The 21,974-nt window shown below is 32.9% G+C and overlaps 1 protein-coding gene across 5 annotated transcripts in view; it reads left to right on the top strand.

The window, feature by feature from the left end:
- The first annotated feature begins 12,696 nt into the window (after positions 1 to 12,696).
- LOC121244549 (ABSCISIC ACID-INSENSITIVE 5-like protein 5) overlaps positions 12,697 to 21,974 on the top strand; it is a 16,643-nt gene continuing 7,365 nt past the window's right edge. The window contains exons 1-4 of one of the 5 annotated variants that reach the window (XM_041142670.1): positions 12,698 to 14,286; positions 14,849 to 14,920; positions 15,052 to 15,081; positions 15,493 to 15,702. In XM_041142670.1, the coding sequence (XP_040998604.1) occupies positions 13,198 to 14,286; positions 14,849 to 14,920; positions 15,052 to 15,081; positions 15,493 to 15,573 (1,272 nt within the window). In that variant the 5' untranslated portion in view covers positions 12,698 to 13,197 and the 3' untranslated portion in view covers positions 15,574 to 15,702. Of the gene's footprint in view, positions 14,287 to 14,848; positions 14,921 to 15,051; positions 15,082 to 15,478; positions 15,703 to 16,495; positions 16,696 to 21,974 lie in introns of those variants that run through there. The other 4 variants (XM_041142673.1, XM_041142671.1, XM_041142672.1 and 1 more) reach the window with 4 other exon arrangements.

The raw sequence follows: 21,974 nt of genomic DNA, 5'->3' as shown, positions 1-21,974 counted from the left end.
AAAGCTTCATACGGGGCCATCTGAATGGAGGAATGAAAACTGTTATTGTAAGCAAACTCAATTAGCGGCAGGTGATTCTCCCAACTCTCCTGAAATTCCATGACACAAGCACGCAACATATCCTCAAGAGTCTGGATAGTACGCTCTGATTGACCGTCTGTCTGTGGGTGATATGCAGTACTAAACTTCAACTTAGTGCCTAAAACTGCCTGCAAACTATTTCAAAAATGGGACATGAACCGCGGGTCTCAATCTGACACGATACTCTTGGACACTCCGTGCAAATGCACTATCTCCTTAACATACAACCGAGTCAACTTACCCAAAGAGTCAGTGTTATTAATAGGCAGGAAATGGGCACTTTTGGTCAACCGATCAACAATCACCCAAACTGAGTTCTTTCCACTAGGAGTCCTCGGCAAACCCACAACAAAATTTATAAAATATGATCCCACTTCCACTTATGAATAGGGAGAGGTTGAAGTCTACTAGCAGGTCCTTAAAGCTCAGCCTTAACTTGACGGCACGTGGCACATTTCTCAAAAAAAAATATGGCGATATCCAACATACTCGTATTAGTCCTCCAGCGGCACATCACGACCAGTATTCCTAGATGACTATGCTAACCAAAATCTTATTTTCCAGAATCTTAATACAATATCCAAAAAATTCCAATGATCAATAGCTCCATACAATAATCCATGCTAACCTCTATCAGCTCTTATGTTACAACTTCTAAACCTCCATTGAATTCTACATTTGGCAACCTAATGGCCACTTCTAAGGTTAACCATCAATAACAAATTGCACAACCAAAAGATTAATCTCCAACTACAAGCATCATCTAAAAATTTAAGTCACCACTAATTTCTCAAGATCAGCACAAAATCCGAACTCCTAACTACAACCACAAATATCACGCTTCGGCTGCACACTCTGGTAATTCGCCACATGCATAAAATTTATGTCCTCATAAAAACTAGCACCATCGAGTACAAGGTGACTTCATACCTACTAACTAGAAAACTCTTATCATCTTTTGGTAGAAAATACTCTTTTCCCCAAAACCAGGAGTTATCACTCAGATTCCTCAATTAACTCCCACTGCCTTGATCAAAATCAATATTCCGTAAAATACATCCATGATCATAGACAGAAAACTAACCTTAGCATCCTAAATTGAAAATAAGCAACCTCAACCCAAAATGCATCCATCTCATCTACAATAAGGAGCATACTTTAAAAGATTTGATTCCAATCCGACCAACCAAAAAGAGCACCTATAAACTTCTACCCAAAAATCTAAACCCAAAAGCTCATCACCGACATTTAGAATAACATCTAATCTAGCGGTGACTAAACTCATTACGAATCATCATTGACTTCACCAAAACATTATCAAAACCTATTTGGTAACTCGCCCGCCTATTTCTACTCCTATAAGCTAGTATTAGTACGGCTAGTTCCTTCAATAACACATCACTATTAAACCTCAAGGCAAACCATATTGCTCAAATCATCAATCCACCAAAAGCCAATGCAAATCACCCAAGGATCCTAATGCTTGATTAACTCACATACTTGATCATATTATTCATCGCTAATGCCTAAACTTCAACTTCTAAAATCTTATCATACACCAAACATGACGACCCATCAATCTCTCTTCAAGTTAAATAACAATGTCCTTAATTCAACTAACTGGATTCTCAATCTCCAAAAAAAAGTATAAGCTCAAAATTTAAATTCCTAGGTAATCTCAAGTCACAATTAATTCCTATAGATAATCACAATAATTATTGTCAACCGTCATTCCATTGCGTAATCCGTTTCGACTACACACTCTGATTGACTCACCAAAAACTCCAAACCAAAATCTCTTGAATTTAATACTATTGTATTTATTCATCTTCAACACCTCCCCAAGACACTTCTTCCAAGCCAAAAATAAGACAAGAACCCCTGTACTCTCCGAAATGCATACACACTCACCACTACTACGCATCGATCTTATGCACACTTTGCCAGAACCAATAATCCTCCAAACGTGCAAGTGATCTGTCACTACTATTTCCATCATCTGAGCCTATATCCTCGAAATCAACAAGAATCATTTTCTACGTCCGCACCATCTATTATTCCTTAAAATTGATATGGATTAAATCATCAACCTGTCACTAACATTGAGCTAAAAATAATCATTTTCTAAACTAGATCAACATCTTCAATCCTCAGAAAATACACAAACTAAATCATTACCTTCCATCTCTAAAGAAGTTCTCTCTTGAAAAATTCTCATATTTAGTAACTCAACTCTGATCAATCCTATTTTAATTCAGCCATTCAACCCTGCAATTCTAAAACCTTAAACCAGATAAAAATCATTTCCCGAAATTCTCAAGATCGATGACCTTAAATCTAAAATATTTCACCTTATAAAACTTGTAAATTCTAAAACCCCGAATGTTACCAAATTGCTTATCAAGGTCGACAAGATCGAAAACTTCTAATCTAAATAATCCTTCAAATTCTTGTTGAACCTATCACCTTAAATCCAACAAACTTATTTCCTAAAAACTATGAGGCCTCAAACCTTAGGTGACCTTCTCAAAAATCTAACCTTGGAATTCGTTGATCTTACAACCTCCTACTCCATAAACTCACTACATAATTTCTACGGAGGCTACGACCTCAATTAACCAAAGCGATTTAAGACTATTTCCCTCCTCAGTTGCGACTTGAGTTCCTACTCCAAAGAGTTCACCCAAATCATGCCGTTCTCTTCAAGCCTCGATATTAGAACAAACCAGTTACCAAGAATTCAGGCCTACTACACTAAGTGTTCAAGTCTAACAATGACATTCACAATCGTACCATCTTCCTGCCATAGCACAACTCTTAACCCGCTTTTCAATTTCGAACAAAACAAAATATAATAAAATTCCATAAATAAATAATCTACAACAAAATGAATAAAACTAACAATAAAATATCATAAGATAAAATGAATAAAACAAATGAAGTAATGCACAATAAAATAATAAAAATAAATAAATAAAATAAAATAAAATAACCTGCCATAAAATAAAACAAATAATATAAAATAAACAAACAAGGAGTATACAATAAAATAAATAAAACAAACAAAATATAAAAACATAAATAAATTAAAACCATTAAAATAACATACTTCAAACCAAATAATTTCAAATCACAACTTTAAAACTTTCTGGTAAACCACTTATGGGACATGTGGTTTTACCCAAAGCCGAACTGCTCTGATACCACCTGTGGCGCTCACGACCCCTATGTAAGGAGACACGGGAATCGAGATGCTGAGATGATGACGATAGGGTCACACATCCCAACGTTAGTGCCAAGTGTGTGTACATCCAACAGTGTATAAAAATAACGCAGCGGATAATTAATACAACTAAGTACCAGAATTGTTAATACATTTTAAACAATCAGTAAAAAGGTTTAAAAATTATACAGTCATCCAAAATAAATATTTTACAAGTCTCAAACCAAAACGAATGATCTCAGATCACTCCTCGGGCGAAGCCGAACCCTCAGGCTCACCCTCAGCCTCGTCTGCATCGAAATCTGCGTTACCACAAAATGGTACCGCAGGTAAGTATAAACCAAACAACTACGAGATAAAAATACATTAATGCGACGAACATGCATGCATATGATGAAATATGCATTATTCTCAAAAATACTATTTTCCCTGAAAATAGATATTTTTCAAAACACGCCAAAATCCCATTTTGGCCCAAAAAGAATACTTCATCATTTTTCCAGAAAATGACCCAAATCAATAAAAACCTCATTTTCTCAGAAAATGAATCACATAAAATCATTTTAATCAACACACGCTATTTTTCCAGAAAACAGCTCATTATTCCATTAACCAATACACCATGATCTCCCCTAGGGATCATCTGCACGTCCTGAATTCGTGGCGATGCTCAGTTCCGCGCCCAGCGCATTCGTGGCCAAGCACCCACTACGCAACGAGCGATGCCCAGTTCCGCGCGCAGCGCGTTCGTGGCCAAGCATCCTCTAGCCCCCACCAGCAGAGGGGCCACGGAGTCAGCACGAGACCATCTAGTCCAATCCCGTTGTCACCCAGCGACAACCCAGGGGACGTCACTCAGTATATTCCACTCCCGAGTGACCAGAGGAGTTCCACCGAGATAATGCCCCATCTCGGCTTGGGGTCGTGATACACACGCACCCAAAATCCTTTAACACATAAAAACCCAGTTTTCATGAAACACATGAACATGAATGCATGTACACGAAAACTCAGTTTCCTTTACAAACATGATCATGCGTGCAATATGTCATGTACATGAACAACACCATACCAACAACTAACATTTCACAATACCAACCAAATACACAACTCCATCCACAATCAATCCGACCCCCGAACTCCTCGGACTCAGTCCGGCATGTCCAACCAAATCACAATAAAATGATTTAGTACAAAAATATATCTAAATCACGATAGTTCTTTGGAAAAATACTTACAGCGCTATATAATAATTTCTGAATGATCATGGAACTGCAAAAGGTGGCGACACAGCAACGTAACAGTGTAAAATACACTGTGGCCGTGGGTCTCAAATACCCACTTTTGAATAGAGACAAACTAAGACCCGAAATTGATAGGGTAGGGCCTAGAGAGGTCGGTGAAACCAATGGTGGTGGTAGTTTGTCGTGGGTGGCGGCGCAAATGGTGGTTTTAGGCCAAAAATACCCAAATCGGAAATGAGGTTGGATGTGCTTCACCAGTGACGGATCGGAGCTGGGGTTGGATCCATTAGGTTGCTAGAAGGTCAATGATGAAGTGGTGAAGAGATGGTGGCCGGAGGTAGCGCGACGGCGGCGCTGGAGCTCAAGATGCGCCGCAGCTTGGTGTGGTGCGTGGGGGCTATCGGCAGTGATGGAGGAGCTGGAAATGGAGGGAAGTGGTCGCCGGCCGGTGGGGAAGCTGATGGGAGAGGCGGTGTCACGCACGGCGGCGCGATGGCGGTGGGTTGGGTGAGGCAACACGGACGCACGATGAAGGGAGGGGAAGGGGAAGGCTGTCGCGCGGGGGGGGGGGGGAAGGGGATGCAGCGAAAAAGGAAAGAAAAAAGGAAAGAAAATGAGGAAAAGAAAAGTGGAGAAAAGAAATGAGGTCCAATCCTCACCTCTTAGGTTACAAAAAATGATCCAACGAAGATGATTTTAAAACAGCATCTCAATTAAAATAATTTAAACGTAATGATAAAATGAAAATAAAATATTTAAATCCAACAATCAATTAATTTAAAATAAAGAGAGATTCAAATACATAACAGTAATTAATATTAAGGAAACATATCAAATTTAATTTTTCACAAACTAAAAATCATAAAAATAAATCCACTAAAAATCTAATAAACTTAAAATAAGAGAATAAATTTTTTAACAAATAAAAATAATCATTCAGTAAAAATACACTAAAATACGGGGTGTTACAGTCAACTTCTCACATCAGAATTGGATGACTCCAACATTCAGAACATGGAGAATGAGTCCAATTCAAATGATAATTTCCAACAAGCTCCTTATACTTTTCCACCACATACCCCATTAGATTTGGCTACTCAAAATTCAAATATTGAATTGTTGATTACTTCTACTCTGTTACAAATAGAAAATGCTTCACAAAACCCACAGATTGACAATATTCAAATCTCGTCTAAATTACAAACTCAGACAAATCTTGACCATCAAAAGCACATGAGCCAACCCTTTGCCACGACCGTTATGACTCGGTCCAAGACAGGTAATAATAAACCCAAAAATTTTCCCAACTATAAGGTTTATTATTCCATTGGACATCCCTTGTATGTATTTTTCAGTGTTTTAAATGAACAGGAACGTACTTGCTTTACACAAGCAGTGTCTCATCCAGAGTGGCGTGCCACTATGAGCTAAGAATTTGACGCTCTGATGGAAAATGGTACAAGGTCTTTATGTCCCAGACCTCACAATAAGCATATAGTTTGAAATAAATGGGTCTACAAAGTTAAAAGAAAACAAGATGGTAGTATGGAGAGATTCAAAGCAAGACTTGTGACTAACGGGTTTGACCAAAGGAATGGAGTTGATTATCATGACACATTCTCACCAGTTATAAAACCAACTACTATGCGGTTGGTTTTATCACTAGCGGTAACCTCTAATTGGCCAATCTGCCAACTGGATGTGTCAAATACTTTCCACCATGGTATTCTTGATAAATAAGTATATATGGAGCAGCCTAGAGGATTTATTGATGAATCCAATCCACAGTTTGTTTACAGATTACACAAGTCTTTATATGGTCTTAAACAAGCACCACGGGCGTGGTTTAGGTGTCTTTCACAGCAGCTCATTGAACTTGGATCTTCTGAGTCTAAAGTTGATTATTCCCTGTTTACATTAATTACTGTTGAGCATAAAATCTTTGTCCTAATTTATGTTGATGACATAATAGTGACAGGTTCAAATACTTTGCCCATTAACAATTTTATTCAACAGTTGAGGTCCAAATTTCATGTAAAAGATCTTGGCCCTATCAGCTATTTTTTAGGGATACAAGCATCACGAGACCATACAGGACTTCATATGCGCTAGTTCACCTATATTTCAGACTTACTCGACAAGACTAAAATGCTTGAGGCAAAACCTCTCTCCTCACCAACCACTTCGGGATCCAAACTCTCGGCTACAGAAGAAGAACTCTTACAGGATGCTACCAAGTACAGACAAATTGTGGGCGCACTTCAGTATTGTACCATCTCACGTCCTGACATAAGTTATGTTATTAATCAATTATGTCAATTTATGCAGAGCCCTCGTGAGCCACATTGGTTTGCAGTCAAGCGAGTACTTTGGTATCTCAAATGAAGTATTGATTATGGGTTATTGTATACTCCTTCATCCATATCTTTAAATGCTTTTAGTAATTCAGATTGAGCAGGATCCCCAAATGATAGAAAATCTAAAAAGATATGGTGTATTTCTTGGCTAAAATCTCATATCTAGGAGTGCCAAGAAACAAGGTGTGGTCTCCAGATCCAGTACCAAAGCTGAGTACAGATCTATGACATTGGCTACTACATAATTATATTGGATTCGGATGCTACTACAAGAATTGCCTGTTTCTTTATCGTCTCCACCAATCCTTTGGTGTGATAACATAGGAGCCCTTGCTTTGGCTTCCAATCCTGTGTTTCATGCTAGGACTAAGCATGTTGAAGTAGATTATCATTTTATTATAGAAAAAGTAGTGAACAAAGACATAGAAGTTCAATATATTTCTACACAGGATCAAGTGGCAGATGTTTTTACCAAGGGCCAAACAACCATGCGTTTCAACTATCTACATTCCAAATTGATGGTGACTCTTCCCCATCAAATTGCGTGCGGGGGGGGGGGGGGTGTTAGAGTATCTGATATTGATCAAGCTTTGACGAAGTCTTTAAGCTGTTATGATTCTGTACAACACATTACTTTTTAATTCAAATATTTTTCTGTTGTAAACTTCTCTACACTTGCGTGTTGCACTCCCATACGAAACTCACCTCAATTGTAAATTCATAGTATAAATCAATGTGAATTATATGTTGTTCGGCATCCAAGCCGAACACTTTCAATCCTTCCTTTTATTATCTTACAGAAATGCCATGCATGCACACCAATAGTACTGGTATGTGCGGTCCATGCGTCAATGATCTTGAACATAAGAGTTGGGAAGAGGTGGCAAGTAAGACTGAAGAGTAGTGGAGGAGCATTGTACTCCATGGACCTAAGTTGGGGATCTCTTAGGTGGTAGGAAAGAAAGAGAGAGAAGGTGGGCAAAGGTTAGATTGGGTTCGAAGTCATCAACTAAAGTGGTCATGGGTGATGAGGGAACTCCTTGCTTGCTTCACCCAAGGAGCTAGGGAATGAGAACTTAGCTCAAGCAAGGAGTTTGATGAGAAAGAGAGAAGCCTCCATGAAAGACAAATTGATTTTATTAAGGTCCAATTGATTCCAAGGAACCATTATTCATGACCATCTATACTCGTGAATCTAAGGAAAGCTCATTGATGTAATTGGGGGCCTATAATTATAAATTTTAAGAGATTTTCAATACTCATAAACAATGTAACGTCGCATTTACTATTCTCGAACTCCATCTACGAAATAGGCCAATAGTTTCCTCATTGATAACCATCAAGGATAGGGTATTATTAAAAAAGAATAATTAATAAAAATAACTACTGAGGTCGAAGGCCGGTAGGACCCAATGAAACTTTTTTCCCCGTAGGTAAGTTCTATGTTTTCTTATAGACAGTGGCGGAACAAGTAATTCCGTCAATTTCTCTAGTGAGTGACATATTTACGTAAAGAGTAATGATATATACAAATTTAGGATGTATAATTTCTACGTATTTTTTTTGACAAAAAAATGAGATTTATTATTAAAAAATTATATTTTTTTATATAGGTCTTAAATTTATCTATTTTTTTCAAAGAGAGTGGACAGGACTTACACATCTTAAGACTGTAAATATTATTTCTCTTATTTAAATTAAAAAGAGATTGAAAAATTATAAAAACATAACTACAAACTATTTTTCATATATATCATCAACCTTAAAAAATGTTTTTTTGTATTTTTACTTTGGATTTGATGTTAAGAAACCCAATATTGTATAACAAAAATTTTGAGATCTATATGAATAAGTTTACTATTTTAGGAACTGGATTTAGGTAGTGAGAATATCTGAGAAGTACTGAGAATGTTTGTAAATAGTAATAAAAAAATAATAATAAAATATTGAATAGTAATAAAAAGTAAGTAAAAAGTAATGAATAGTAGAAAAGTATATGAAAAGTAATAATAAAGTAAAGAATAGTAATGAGAGTACTTGAAATACTCTCACTTGCCAAATTTAATATCCAGGCTACATCCTTGAAAATAAATAATATATAGAAATTAAACAAATTTTTGAGACTAAGAAAAAAAAAATTGTAAAAAGATATTTTTAAGTATATTGAAATTTTAGAAAATTTTAGAGAGCAAATGGAGATTATAAATTTTTTGGGGAGTCATTTTATATATTTGTAGAATTATGTATAATATTTAGGGGATATTTTATGTTTTCAAAAAGTCTTTTTCTTTTTTTTTTTTTTTTTTTTGGAGGGGGGATGGCTCCTATAATTATCTTGCGTCCGCCACCCTATAGAAAAATGGTTTAGCCACAAAAAAAAAGTCATAAAAAAAGTTTACAAACTAACTAATTTTATTGAAACCATATCAATTTATGTATTTATTTTTATGAAATCTCTTTATAATAATAACAATTCTCTTTTTTAAGTATAAACTTAAAAGAAAAATTATAAAACGTTTTCTACATGTAAAATAAAGTTCATTGACCAAAAGAAAAAGAAGGGGGAAAGATTGCACATGTTGTTTCAACTTAGGTTGCGAACGTTAAAGTGAATTGAGTTGAGTTGAATTAAGATGATAAAATATTGTTAGAATATTATTTTTTAATATTATTATTATTTTAAAATTTAAAAAAATTAAATTTTTATTATATTTTATATTAAAATTTAAAAAAATTATAATAATAAATTAAAATAAATTGAGATGAATTGAGATAGATTAATATTTTCGATTTGCTTAACTTCCAATCAGGGATTGTCGGAAGCCCAAAGCTCCAAGAAATGATGGCTTAAATCTTTGAAACAAAGAGATGTCCAGTTTTGGAAATTCATGCACTCTTTTGTGGACAATTTCACTCTTACTTACCCAAACAGTACACTACAGTACAGTGCCCTTTCTTCACGCCAGGAAAGCGAAAGCGAAAGCGATGTTTTTTTGTCTGTTTCAAAGATGGCCTTAGCCACAAGCAAAGCCCCCTCCCACCTCATCGTTCTCATCTTCTTTCTTAAATTATCCAACGTGGTTATTATTATTATTATTATTATTATTTTGACCGAAAATATTCTTGAGTTTGATAATTCAAAGGTGGATGAAATATATAAGATAATTAATATTTTGACCAAAAACTTTTTATGAGCTTGTTGAATCAAAGTTAGATTTTTATCAAAAATCAATAACTTCTCATTTGTAAATAACTTGAGATTCCATAAACTAGCTATTATTATCGCTCAATATAGAGTATCAAACAAGTTGAAATTACAAGATACCAACTAGATTTTGAGGTTCGGTTTGGATATTCGATTGAGATGAAATGAGTTGAGATAAAAATTAAAAGTTGAATAAAATTTTGTTATTATATTATATTTTAATATTATTATTTTGAGATTTAAAAAAATTAAATTATTTATTTTGTAACTTGATAATATAATTTTATTATTATTATTATTATTTACACCGAACTCAAGAGATCAGATAGAATGATATTTTTGTCCGAAAGTTAACATTTTAATTTTTTTTAAGAATAATGATACGCATGTAATTTTTTTTATGATTCTATATATATTACTATATTTTAAATTGAGAGTATTTATATATGAATAATATTATTTTTATAAATTATTTTATAAAAATATTCTAAATTTAAAACAAAATTATAAAAATGATTGTGTGTATATAACATTTTCTATTTGAAAATCTTATCATTTAAAAAATAAAATATAGAATGTTTACATACGGAATAGATACTTCTAAGGCACCCTTTAAACTGGATCCTATTTTTTATATTGAATAAATATATATTATTGATTATTAAATTCAAATAAAATAGAAAGATATAGCTCTCGCTAGACGCTACCATTCAATTGATGTGTGAATCCGTGAATGATCACGAGCAACTTTTAGGGCATTTTTGTCAAATAGATCCGGCTGCTCAAATCGCGGGTCGTTGCTCCGCCAGTCGTAGGCGGAAAGATCTTGCCGTTTGTCCTGTCTGGTTCCTTATTTTTAAGTGCAAGAAAATAAGCGCCGTCAGTTTTTCATGGACAAAACTGTCCTCTTCAGCTGAGTTGTTTTAGCGGTTTTTTTTTTCGAAATTACTTTTTGTTTCTCCTAACAAAAAGAGTAAACGGGAGTGGAGTGCACAAACGATATATAATGATTTAAAAAAAATAAAATTTATTATTAAAAAATTAATTTTTTTTATATAAATCATATCTTTACTTATTTTTTTTAAAAAATTACGTAATATTTACATATTTCACAATTATAAATATAATTTTTCTAACAAAAATATCTACACAAACATTTTTCAAACTATTTACATTTTATATGGCATCAAAAAACGATTTGTGAAAACTTAAGAAGGCGTGTAAATTTTGTGCAATATTTTTTCCTTTTTAGAGAAAAAAGTGGGTTTAAGGATTAAAAAAAAAATAATTTTATGACTCTTTTTTACAGTGTGATCTATATTTTTAAAATGAATTATGTGAAACTTGTACAATCTAAACTTATATTTAACATTATTTGTGTAAACCTTTTCACATGACTAATGCCACTAAATGTAAAATGTGTCGTGGATCGGTTACGTTTGGATGTTGAGTTAAGTTGAAATAATAAAATATTGTTAGAATATTATTTTTTTAATCTTATTATTATTTTAGAATTTGAGAAAATTGAATTATTCATTATATTTTATATTATAATTTGAAAAAGTTGTAATGATAAGTTGAGATGAGTTAAAATAGGTGTAGTAAACAAACGAAAGTCTCTTTTCCCAATTGATATGGTAAATGATAATTTTACAATTATTTTACCATTAGTTTAATATTCTACATAAAATAGAAGGTAGTTTTGTAATATTAAAATTTATTTTTAATGGAGTTGTATGATTACAAAATTGTATATCTATTGGAAAAAGTTACTCTCACATAGAGTTGGGTCCCGATAATTTTTTTTTTTTTAGTGATTAATGAAGTATTTTTTAATGATGTTGAAAAAAAATTTAAAAAAAAATTAAAGGGTAAAAAATTGAATAAAAAAAAAATTGACCTTATCGGGACCCATAAAAGAAATTCTTTTTGAACAATTGGGAGATGAGACCATAGGTTGAAAATTTCTTTCAAAATATGAACATAAAACAGATTACCTTCATTTGTAAAATGGAAACTAAACAAAAAGATGGAGTGATTGAACACAAGAATAACGAGCGAAAAGTAAAATACACAAATCCTTTAAAATTACCATTTAATTTGAAATCACCCTTAAATTATTAACACGTTTTAATTCTATTCCTTTAAAAAATAAAAAAAATTATTCCTTAAAATTTGAGTAATAGAAACAAAAAAAAAAAATATGACTTATCATAAGAGACTGTTAGAATTATACAGATCATTTTCGTAATAATAACAATAATGATGATAATAATAATAATAAATAATATTTAAAAAAAAAAAAAACAAACGACGTCCTATCCGAAAATTAACCAAGAACGAATGGACGATCAGGATTATCCCACCTTGCCAAATATGATTGGTTGGACGTCACATCAAAGTCCTCCTACCCTCTAGCAACTGGTCCACGTCTCCAATTCCAGCTTGCCTACCTTCCAGTTATTATTAATATATAATTATATCATATATTCTGTATTTTATAAATGAAGGGAGGAGGACCACTACCCAGTGTCTGAAAATAGCGAAGGGAGGAGGGAGAGGTGAGACACTTGGCGAAACCACGAAGCAACTAGAAACCGGGAATAAAATAATAATGATGCCTATAAATATATATATATTATCTAAAATTTATTTTCAAAAATTTATGTTGTTTTCCGAGTTCGGATTTTCCAAGAATTTTTATGAGCTTCATCACCGTTGCTCGACTTTTTTAGTTTGGTCGTCTGGTAGTTATTTGAACTTATGTGCTTTGAAATAGTTTTGGGTGTTTTGCGGTGATTTCAGGCAACTGGTTTTGGATTCTCTCTGTCTCTCTGTCTCTCTATCTCTCTGATCTCTCTCTCTCCAGCCGGTTTGATATTGTTTATGGTTTGGTGATTTGAACCCAATTGCTCTGGGTGTGTTGGTTGGTTGAAACCTCCTCGGATGGTGTTGCGTTGTTTGAACTGAATTCTTCTCACTCTCTGGGATTGAATATTTTCTTTCCAAGTCTATATAGGATTGCCAGGGGTGAATCGGCTTAGCTTGCTCTGAGTACTGTGTTTCATTCAGGTTTTTGGCAAACAAATGGCGAACAATTTCAACTTTAGGAACTTCGGGACAGACCCACCAGGTGAGTCTAACGAAAACGGAAGGCCGCCGGAAAACTTCCCGTTAACGCGGCAGCAGTCGATCTACTCGTTGACCTTCGACGAGTTGCAGAACACCATGGGGGGCAGCGTAGGCAAGGACTTTGGTTCCATGAACATGGACGAGCTACTCAAGAACATTTGGAGCGCCGAGGAGACCCAAACCATGGCCAACTTCTCCGCAGGTACCGCACCAGAAGGTACCGGAGGCCCACCTGCTGGCGCTGGGCACTTACAGAGGCAGGGTTCGCTGACGCTGCCCAGGACGCTGAGCCAGAAGACCGTGGATGAGGTGTGGAGAAATATATCCAAGGATCATGTGACTGGAAATGGAAGCTCAAGTGTGCCGCAGAGGCAGCAGACTTTAGGGGAGATGACTTTGGAGGAGTTCCTGGTCAAAGCTGGGGTTGTGAGAGAGGACACCCAACTGGGTGCCAAGCCTAGTACCCCAGGATTCTTTGGCAATAGTGGTTTAGGAATTGGGTTTCAGCAGACTGGTGGGGTTGCGGGATTGATTGGAAATCGGATTCCAGAGAGTAGTGATAATCAATTTTCTATTCACTCTTCGAATTTGCCACTGAATGTGAATGGTATCCGATCGGATCAGATGCAGTTGTCGCGGCCTCAGCAGCAGCAGCAGCCCCAGATTTTTCCTAAGCCGGTTACGGTGGCCTATGCAACAAATCAGATGCCTCAGATGGGCAGTCCAGGAATGAGGGCAGGAATTGTGGGGATAAGCGATCAAAGTTTGAGTAGTGGGTTGGTTCAAGGTGGAGGGATGGGAACTGTTGGGTTAGGAGCCGGAGCTCTTAGTGCTGCGACGGGGTCGCCGGCGAACCAGCTGTCATCAGATGGGATAGGGAAGAGTAACGGTGATACGTCGTCAGTGTCGCCGGTTCCTTATATGTTTAATGGTGGTTTAAGGGGGAGGAGGTCTAATGGGGCTGTGGAGAAGGTAGTTGAAAGGAGGCAGAGGAGAATGATTAAGAATAGGGAGTCAGCTGCGAGGTCTCGAGCTCGAAAGCAGGTGACTTTTTGTTTGATGTGTTCATTTTCTTCTGCTTTCTTTACGTATATGGGTTTCAGGATTCATGTAAAATGAGTGCGTGAACTTTGATGCAGTTTATAAGTACAAAAATATTGGTAACAGGTTTTTTCTTTTCCTTTTTTCTTTTCTGCAGTTCTATACAGAACACTGTCCCATGTCACTTCAAAGGAATATAACGTTTCTCATCTTCTCGTTGCTTCATAGTTTTTTTCTAGCCATTGAGTTTTTCCTTTCATCATTTATTTAACTTGTTGTATTTAAAACCTCTATCAAAGATTGTGCAGCAGAATGGTAATGTGATAGCGCCCTGATAACCAGTGATAAAAGTTCTGATAACTAGCGGGCATGAGCAATAATAAAGATCAAGCTTATCCCAAGATAATAATGGAACATGTATATTAAGGGACATCTATTAACACCCGTGTCCTTAATGCTGTTAGCAAAATAACATAAAGGGAAAAGGAAACCTAATGATATTGTGGTATTGAATCTGTGTAATTCTTGCGGTTTACTCTAACATTGTCTATTGTGCTTCTTCTAGGCTTATACCATGGAATTGGAAGCTGAAGTTGCAAAGTTAAAGGAGGAGAACGAAGAATTGCGGAAAAAACAGGTACTTTCAGTTCTAAGAGATGCAATTGAGGTGAAGGTGGTGAACACATACATGAATCTATTAGCTGCACTAAGCTTGCATTCTTGCCATCTTGGTGTAAATTCTCATTGAGTGTCCTTTGATTGCTGCAGGAAGAAATTATGGAAATGCAAAAGAATCAGGTACTTCGGGATTTTCTTTATTTTCCTTCACCCACCATGATTGAAAAGATATAAATCTATACTAGCTAATTGGGAAAATCACAATCATTCTAGGGTCATTACAAATCTCCCGTGATCAATCAATGATGATATCGTGCTAATCATTTTTCCGTTTGTGAATCGAGTCAATTTGTATGATTAATGTTAGACTGAGAAAACTGTGTTTTGCATAAGCCAATAAACTTTTCCTGACCGTGACTGCCATCTCTCGATAATGATCAAGAAGTATGAATAGGATACTTGGACTATGGAGGTTCAAAATCACTAAGGAAAATACAGATTGTAGAGTGCACCCCCTTCGATGTGTATTTACTGATTAGCCTTGTATATCTCCCATACAATCTGTTAACTTGTGCAGTCGGGCCTTTTTAGGATGAAACCTACGAGAAGGAAAAGATAAAAGATGGAAAAGCTTCAAGTTGGCTATTGAGAGACTTTGTTATTTTAAAATAGTTCATAGGAAGATTAAATTGCTGTTCAAAGAAGCCAGGATTCACACCTTCCCTCGAGTAGATAGGGAAGTCTGATGTGCTAATTCAATGTTGTTCATTATTTACTAGAGAAATGGGGGTTTTCTCACTACTTTTGCCAGTCAATGGGTGAAGCATTTGGTTCCCTTCCTCGTTTCTGGTTTTTAGGCATTCATTGGCAAGGAAAATTAAAGATAAACCATGAAGCAGGAAAACACTAGAGGATGAATTGTGGAGACTTCCCGTTGACCTCATTGCTGAGAAAATATTTTTTTCTTCAAAGGGATAGAAATGATGCTGATAACTCAACTTTACCAACAAGTGGTGGTCTCTCATTTTTCTTGATTGCTCAAGAGTCTTTGTGTCAGTCTGATATCATCTGTTTGAGGACATTTACCTTCCCATTGTCTCTAGTGGTTCTTTAGGCCCTTTGTCCCATCCTTGTGGAACTTCCAACTCCAATTAAATTGCTACTCTGCAGCCACTAGTCTTGGTTGCTCATTATGGAACCATCTCAAACAACTTACTTTCATCTATCATATTTGCGTGCGACAGTTGCTCACGCAACATGAATTATAAGGTCAATTAATTCCAGCAGCCTACCACATTACATCAAAACCTTTTCAAATTATAAGAATGCTGGGCCGAGTTTTCAGTTGTTATTTTATTGTATCTTCTTTGGAAGATTATTAACTGCATGATAGAATTGTTTTATTGAAAATCTACTGGATTGTAGTGTGTAAAACATATTGTCAAGACACACAGTCACAGAATCTCCCTCCCTCTCTATCCACATCTATAATGACATAGCCGCTTCAAGGATTTTTAATTGATTGATTGCAAAAAAAGAAAATGACTTTATGAAATTTTTTGAAGTTTAATTTTGGATTTCGGTAATATTTCAGGTTGTGGAGATCATGAATCTCCAGCGAGGAGTTAAGAAACAATGCTTGAGAAGAACACAGACTGGTCCATGGTAAAGTGCAAGAATACAATTGTCAATTATGGTTAAACATTATGTATGGAAGGTGGCTTGTACATATTAAAGGCGAACATGTGTTCTGTAAATTGAGAATATGAGGGTTTTGGTGTGCTAGATAAACCTTCCCATTTCTTCTTCCTTTGCTTTTCTTCTAAACATGAGTAGGTATAGGAAAGTAGCAATCTATATACAGAGTTATGCTAATATATTTTGCTCGTATCTTATTCCCGTCTTATTGTGTGGATGTGGCATTGCTCATTAACCATTCATTTTTTTGGAAAAACAAGAGCTGATCTAAGGGTTGCGGATAGCGGATAGCGTTATATCAGCACAATGGATTGGTCAATTACCATTGGACATTCTGTTTGTATTCCATATAAGTTTAATAGGGGTAAGATCAGACCATCCTGGATTTGTGTTTATTTATTTTTGAGCTAATCTGTATTTAATTTGAGTGATCTGCAAATGCCCCAATTTTAGTTGATATCATATTTTTTACTCCAATTGGTGATACTTGACACCCGGAATACCTGTCATCTAACTGATTTTAGTAGCTAGTTGGTTCTGAGCAACAGATTTCTCACCTGTTGGATAATGTTTTTTTCTTGATTTCATCATTCATATAAGAAATGTGTTATTGGAGGGTGAAAAATAACGTCCACACACCCAAGGTGATGTCCATTTTGAAGTTTGGTGTTCATTTTTGCACACAATTGTTGATTTGCTGTCTATTTCTCTGCCATTTGTTGGCTGTAAGTCTCTGAGTTCTCTCCACACAATTGCTCTCTATCTCGTACCTCGTACACCATTGTCGTTGCATACCATTAAATAAGATTTCTTAGGGATTTTGGGATTTCTTTAATGGTTTGTGGATCTTTGGCTCCTATTTTCTTTTCTTTTTTTTTTTTTTTTTTTAGCCACTTGGATGAATTCTTTGGTCCTTTCCCTCAGTTGGGCAGAGAGGGGACCGGACAGGACAATATTCCTTCGGTGAAAGGTCTGGTTGAAGTTGTCAGGAGTCGCTCAATGGTCCAAATTGTCTAACTCCTAGTTTGGTTATGGATAATTATAGTTTACTACTTTTTACGACTTATTTATTATTCTTTTTTTTTTTTAAGTCTTTCTTAATGCTTAAAGATATTTAAAATATACCTAAAAATAATAAATAAATAAATAAAAATTTCAAATATACTATAAAGTAGTAAAAGGGTGGTAGAAGGGAAATAAGTCTATTATTATCTTTTGGTTATAAAGATAAGATGAAATGAAAGTTGAATAAAATGTTTTTAGAATATAATTTTTTAATATTATTTTTGTTTAAGGATTTGAAAAAATTGAATTATTTTTTATATTTTGTTTGAGAGTTTGAGAAAATTGTAATGATGAAATGAGATGAGATTATTTGTAAAAATAAATCCGGCCTAAAAATTGAAATCAGAAGACACAAAAATGAACTATTGCAAAATAATAATGATGTAGTATGAGCATTGTCGTGAGTTTTTTTTTTTTTTTTTTTTTTTTTTTTTTTTTGTTAGTAATTCTTGTGAGTTGCTTGGTCTAGCAAATTCGCATTTTCTTTCTCGAGTTAGAATCCCATCAACCTGAGTTCTTTTGTCTTATATAAGTTAATCGTAATCATATCTATTATAATCTTAAGGGTTAAAAGGCTTAACAGAATAGAGATTACTTTATGAGTTTAAGTTACGGAAGAGATAATTTATAGGTTAGATTAAAATGTCTTGATATCTTATATGAACTTAATTCCAAATCATTTAATACCGATAAATGAATTAAACTGATAAAAGAGAAATGATCACCAGGAGTCATAGAGTAATCTCTTGTCGTGAACGTCAAGTTTGAAAGTGTTATGAAAAATATTATAATTTTAAGAGTTAAAGATTTAGCCAAATTAGTATTCAACAGGTATATAACTTTTGAATTAATAGTTGAATTTATAATAATATTTTTGTATAAAATTACAAAAAAACCTTTATTATCTATAATTTCAAGTGTGACTTCATAAATTGAATTTCCTCTCCCATGAGGTGATATCCTATTATAACTAAATGCCTTAAGACTTAAGAGGAAGTCACCAATTCTCCATACCTTGGCCTACCAGGACATATCATTGGGTTCAGTAAAAATGACTCCTTTTTGTAGTAAAACACGTGCAGATAGAGGCTTCTTGTAATTTTTGTGTTCCAAACATATTCTATATTTTGGAAAGTAAAAATACTATATCTATAAAAAGATTTTATAAAAATAAATTTATAAATTGACGTAATTTCGTATAATATGTTAAATCTATTTTATAATAAAATAAGTTTTACAATTTAACGTATCATATCAAATCATGTCAAATGTATAAGTTTACTTTTATGAAATTTCAATATGAGTAAATGATATACCTATAACTTTTTTACAACTACTTTACAACTCATTTTATAATTAACTAATACAATCGTGCCACTTTATTAAAAAAAAAAATTCAAATTTACAAAACTACCATTAATTTCACATTGAGTTATAAAATAGATATAGAAGAGTTGTATGAGAATCATTTTCCAAAATAAAAATGTACATGTTTTGGATTTGTACAAGTTCCCCTTAAAGCACGTCTCCCTCTTGGCAACTTGTACCGGGAGCGGAGGGTATAAGGTCTTGTTTGAGTACATAAATATTTTCAGGTATCTTTATATATTTATTTTTTAAATATCACTCAAATTTAAATATTTTTTAATTTTAAATGTTTAAAATTTTCATTTAATCATTATAATTTTTTCAAACTTTCAAACAAAATACAAAAAATAATATAATTTTTTAATTTTTTTTTAAAAATTATATTAAAAAATAATTTTCATATAATTTTGTTATTTTTTAAATTTATAATATTTTGTTCAATTTTTTCTCTTTTATTTTTCAAAACTCAATAAAATATCTTAATTTAAACTATTTACAAATTATTTTACTAATATTCATATATATATTATGTGATATTTTAGTGTCCAAACGAGCCCAAAATCATTTTCCCTATAATCTTTTGTATAAGATATTCTTCCGTCACAAGTGATGATTTATAAATATAATTGAGGTATATTATTTTTCTTTGAAAAAGTTAAAATAATAAAATAATAAATAAAAAGCTAAAGAAATAATTATAAAGCACTCTCAATAGCTTCTTTATTTTATCTTTTAAAATACATTACCAAAATCTATTTTTTCTATTTTATATATTAACTTTTACAATATGTCATACATTAACTTATCTTTTTTTTCTTCATATCAATTAAATATTATACTTTTTAATCTTTTTTATTAATTTAAAATATTTTCTCTAACTATCAATAATATCTTCATATCTTTTGATATTTGCAATATCTCTCCATATACAATGTCATATAATTGTGTTTTATTTTAAATTAATCCAAATTTATAAGCTAAATTAAAATATAAATTAATTTAAAAAATAAAAAGAATAGATTATTTTTTCTGATCATTTCAGACCTTGATGAGCAACATACAGAATGTATTATACATCATCCGTTGGAAGTGCTCTGAGGCACTCCTTAACCGAACCTAATTTATATGGAAAAATTTAATTGCAAGCGATTCTGTATACTAATATGTGCATCCATTCAATATGATTGGTTAAAAAATAGATTTTATTGAAAACAATGCTAATTTGAATTTAGAATATGAAAGTAATAATATTAGTATGCAGATTAGTACACCAACTTGATTTTATTAAAAATAGTACTAATTTAAATTTAGAATATGAAAGCAATAATATTAATATACAGATTAATATATCAACTTACTTGCATATAACAAAATTCAATTTATATTGAGTATATAATAATTAATTCAAATAAAATAAAAGATAGACCTCTCGCTACCATTCAATGGATATGGTTCGAAAAGTTATGATAAAACTGCATCATTAAATGCATTCTCGACTTTAAAATGATGTGTTTTGTCGGTTCCCATTGTCCCATGAATTTGAATACCAATTGTTCGTTAGGGCATTTTCGTCAAGTAGTAGCAGTTGCTCAAAATTTGTGTGTCGTCAATCCTGCGGTCGTAGGCGGAAAGATCCTGTCGTTTGTACTGTCTGGTTCATTATTTTCACGTGCAACAAAGACAAGCCGCCGCCGTCCTTTTTTACTGACGAAAATGTCCTCTCCAGCAGGCTTGTTTTATTTTTTTTTTAAGTGATAAAATGAGATAAAAATTTTATGAATAACAATAAAATAATTTGTGAATAATAGTAAAATAGTTTAAATCAAAATATTTTATTAAATTTTAAGAAATAAAATATAAAAAATTAAATATAAATATTTATAAAAATTGTGCATTCCATTAATGTGATTAGTTGTGTTATTTTTTTAATATAAAATAATTATTTTGGTCAATCACATCAGTATAGTACGTAAAAATGATTATATATAACAGAACTCGATAAAATATTATAAAATTAAAAAATTACTTGAATATAACTTTTTAATATTTTTTATTTTTTATAAAAAAAATTAAATTCATCTTAACCTAATTAATACATTTAAACACATATCTCAATCTATTTACATTCAAATATATTTCAATAAGACTCACAAAATATTATTATTTATAGAATTATATATGGAAAAAAAATAGCTGCATATACCCAACTTTTTCTTTTAAAAGGAAAATTTATTTTTTACAAATTTTTAAAATTAAAAACGAAAAACTACTGTTAATATATGCTTAGGAAAATAATAGGATTAATATTAGAGAAATACTCTTATTGCTGTAAATGCATATATATTTAGGCTTCGTTTGGAAGCTCAACTCATCTCAATTCATCTCAACTCATCATTATAACTTTTTTAAATTCCAATACAAAATATAATAAATAATTCAACTTTTTCAAATTTTAAAATAATAATAATATTAAAAAATAAAATTTATCAATATTTTATCATCTCAACTCCACTCAACTCAACATCCAAACACAACCTTAGATTCCACATCTTAGAATTATAGCTTATTTATGTATCAACTCTTAGAATTTTTAAATTCATTAATATATCTCATTAATTCATGTATCATTTTTTTCATATTTCTTATCCTCTTATGACTATAAAATAGTGTCTATAGGATCATTTGTATAACAAGAAATTAGAAGTGAATGGTATTGAGCTCATGACGAGTTAAATTTATATTGCAATCTTTTTATTCTTTTATTATTTCTTTTTAATTTCACGATACTTATAAAATTAAAAAGCATTTTTGGTTTTTCATTTTTTTTTGGAATTATGTATTTTCAATTTTTTGTACTTTTTATAATTCTATTTAATATTTTTAAGTGCTTTTTCGAATTTATTAATTTTTATTATGGTATTTGTGTCAATTGTTTTTAAGAA

Source organism: Juglans microcarpa x Juglans regia, chromosome 8S, assembly GCF_004785595.1.
Source record: "Juglans microcarpa x Juglans regia isolate MS1-56 chromosome 8S, Jm3101_v1.0, whole genome shotgun sequence".
NCBI lineage: Eukaryota > Viridiplantae > Streptophyta > Magnoliopsida > Fagales > Juglandaceae > Juglans > Juglans microcarpa x Juglans regia.
The sequence above is the reverse complement of the archived record's forward strand: the minus strand, read 5'-3'. Positions and strand labels throughout refer to the sequence as shown.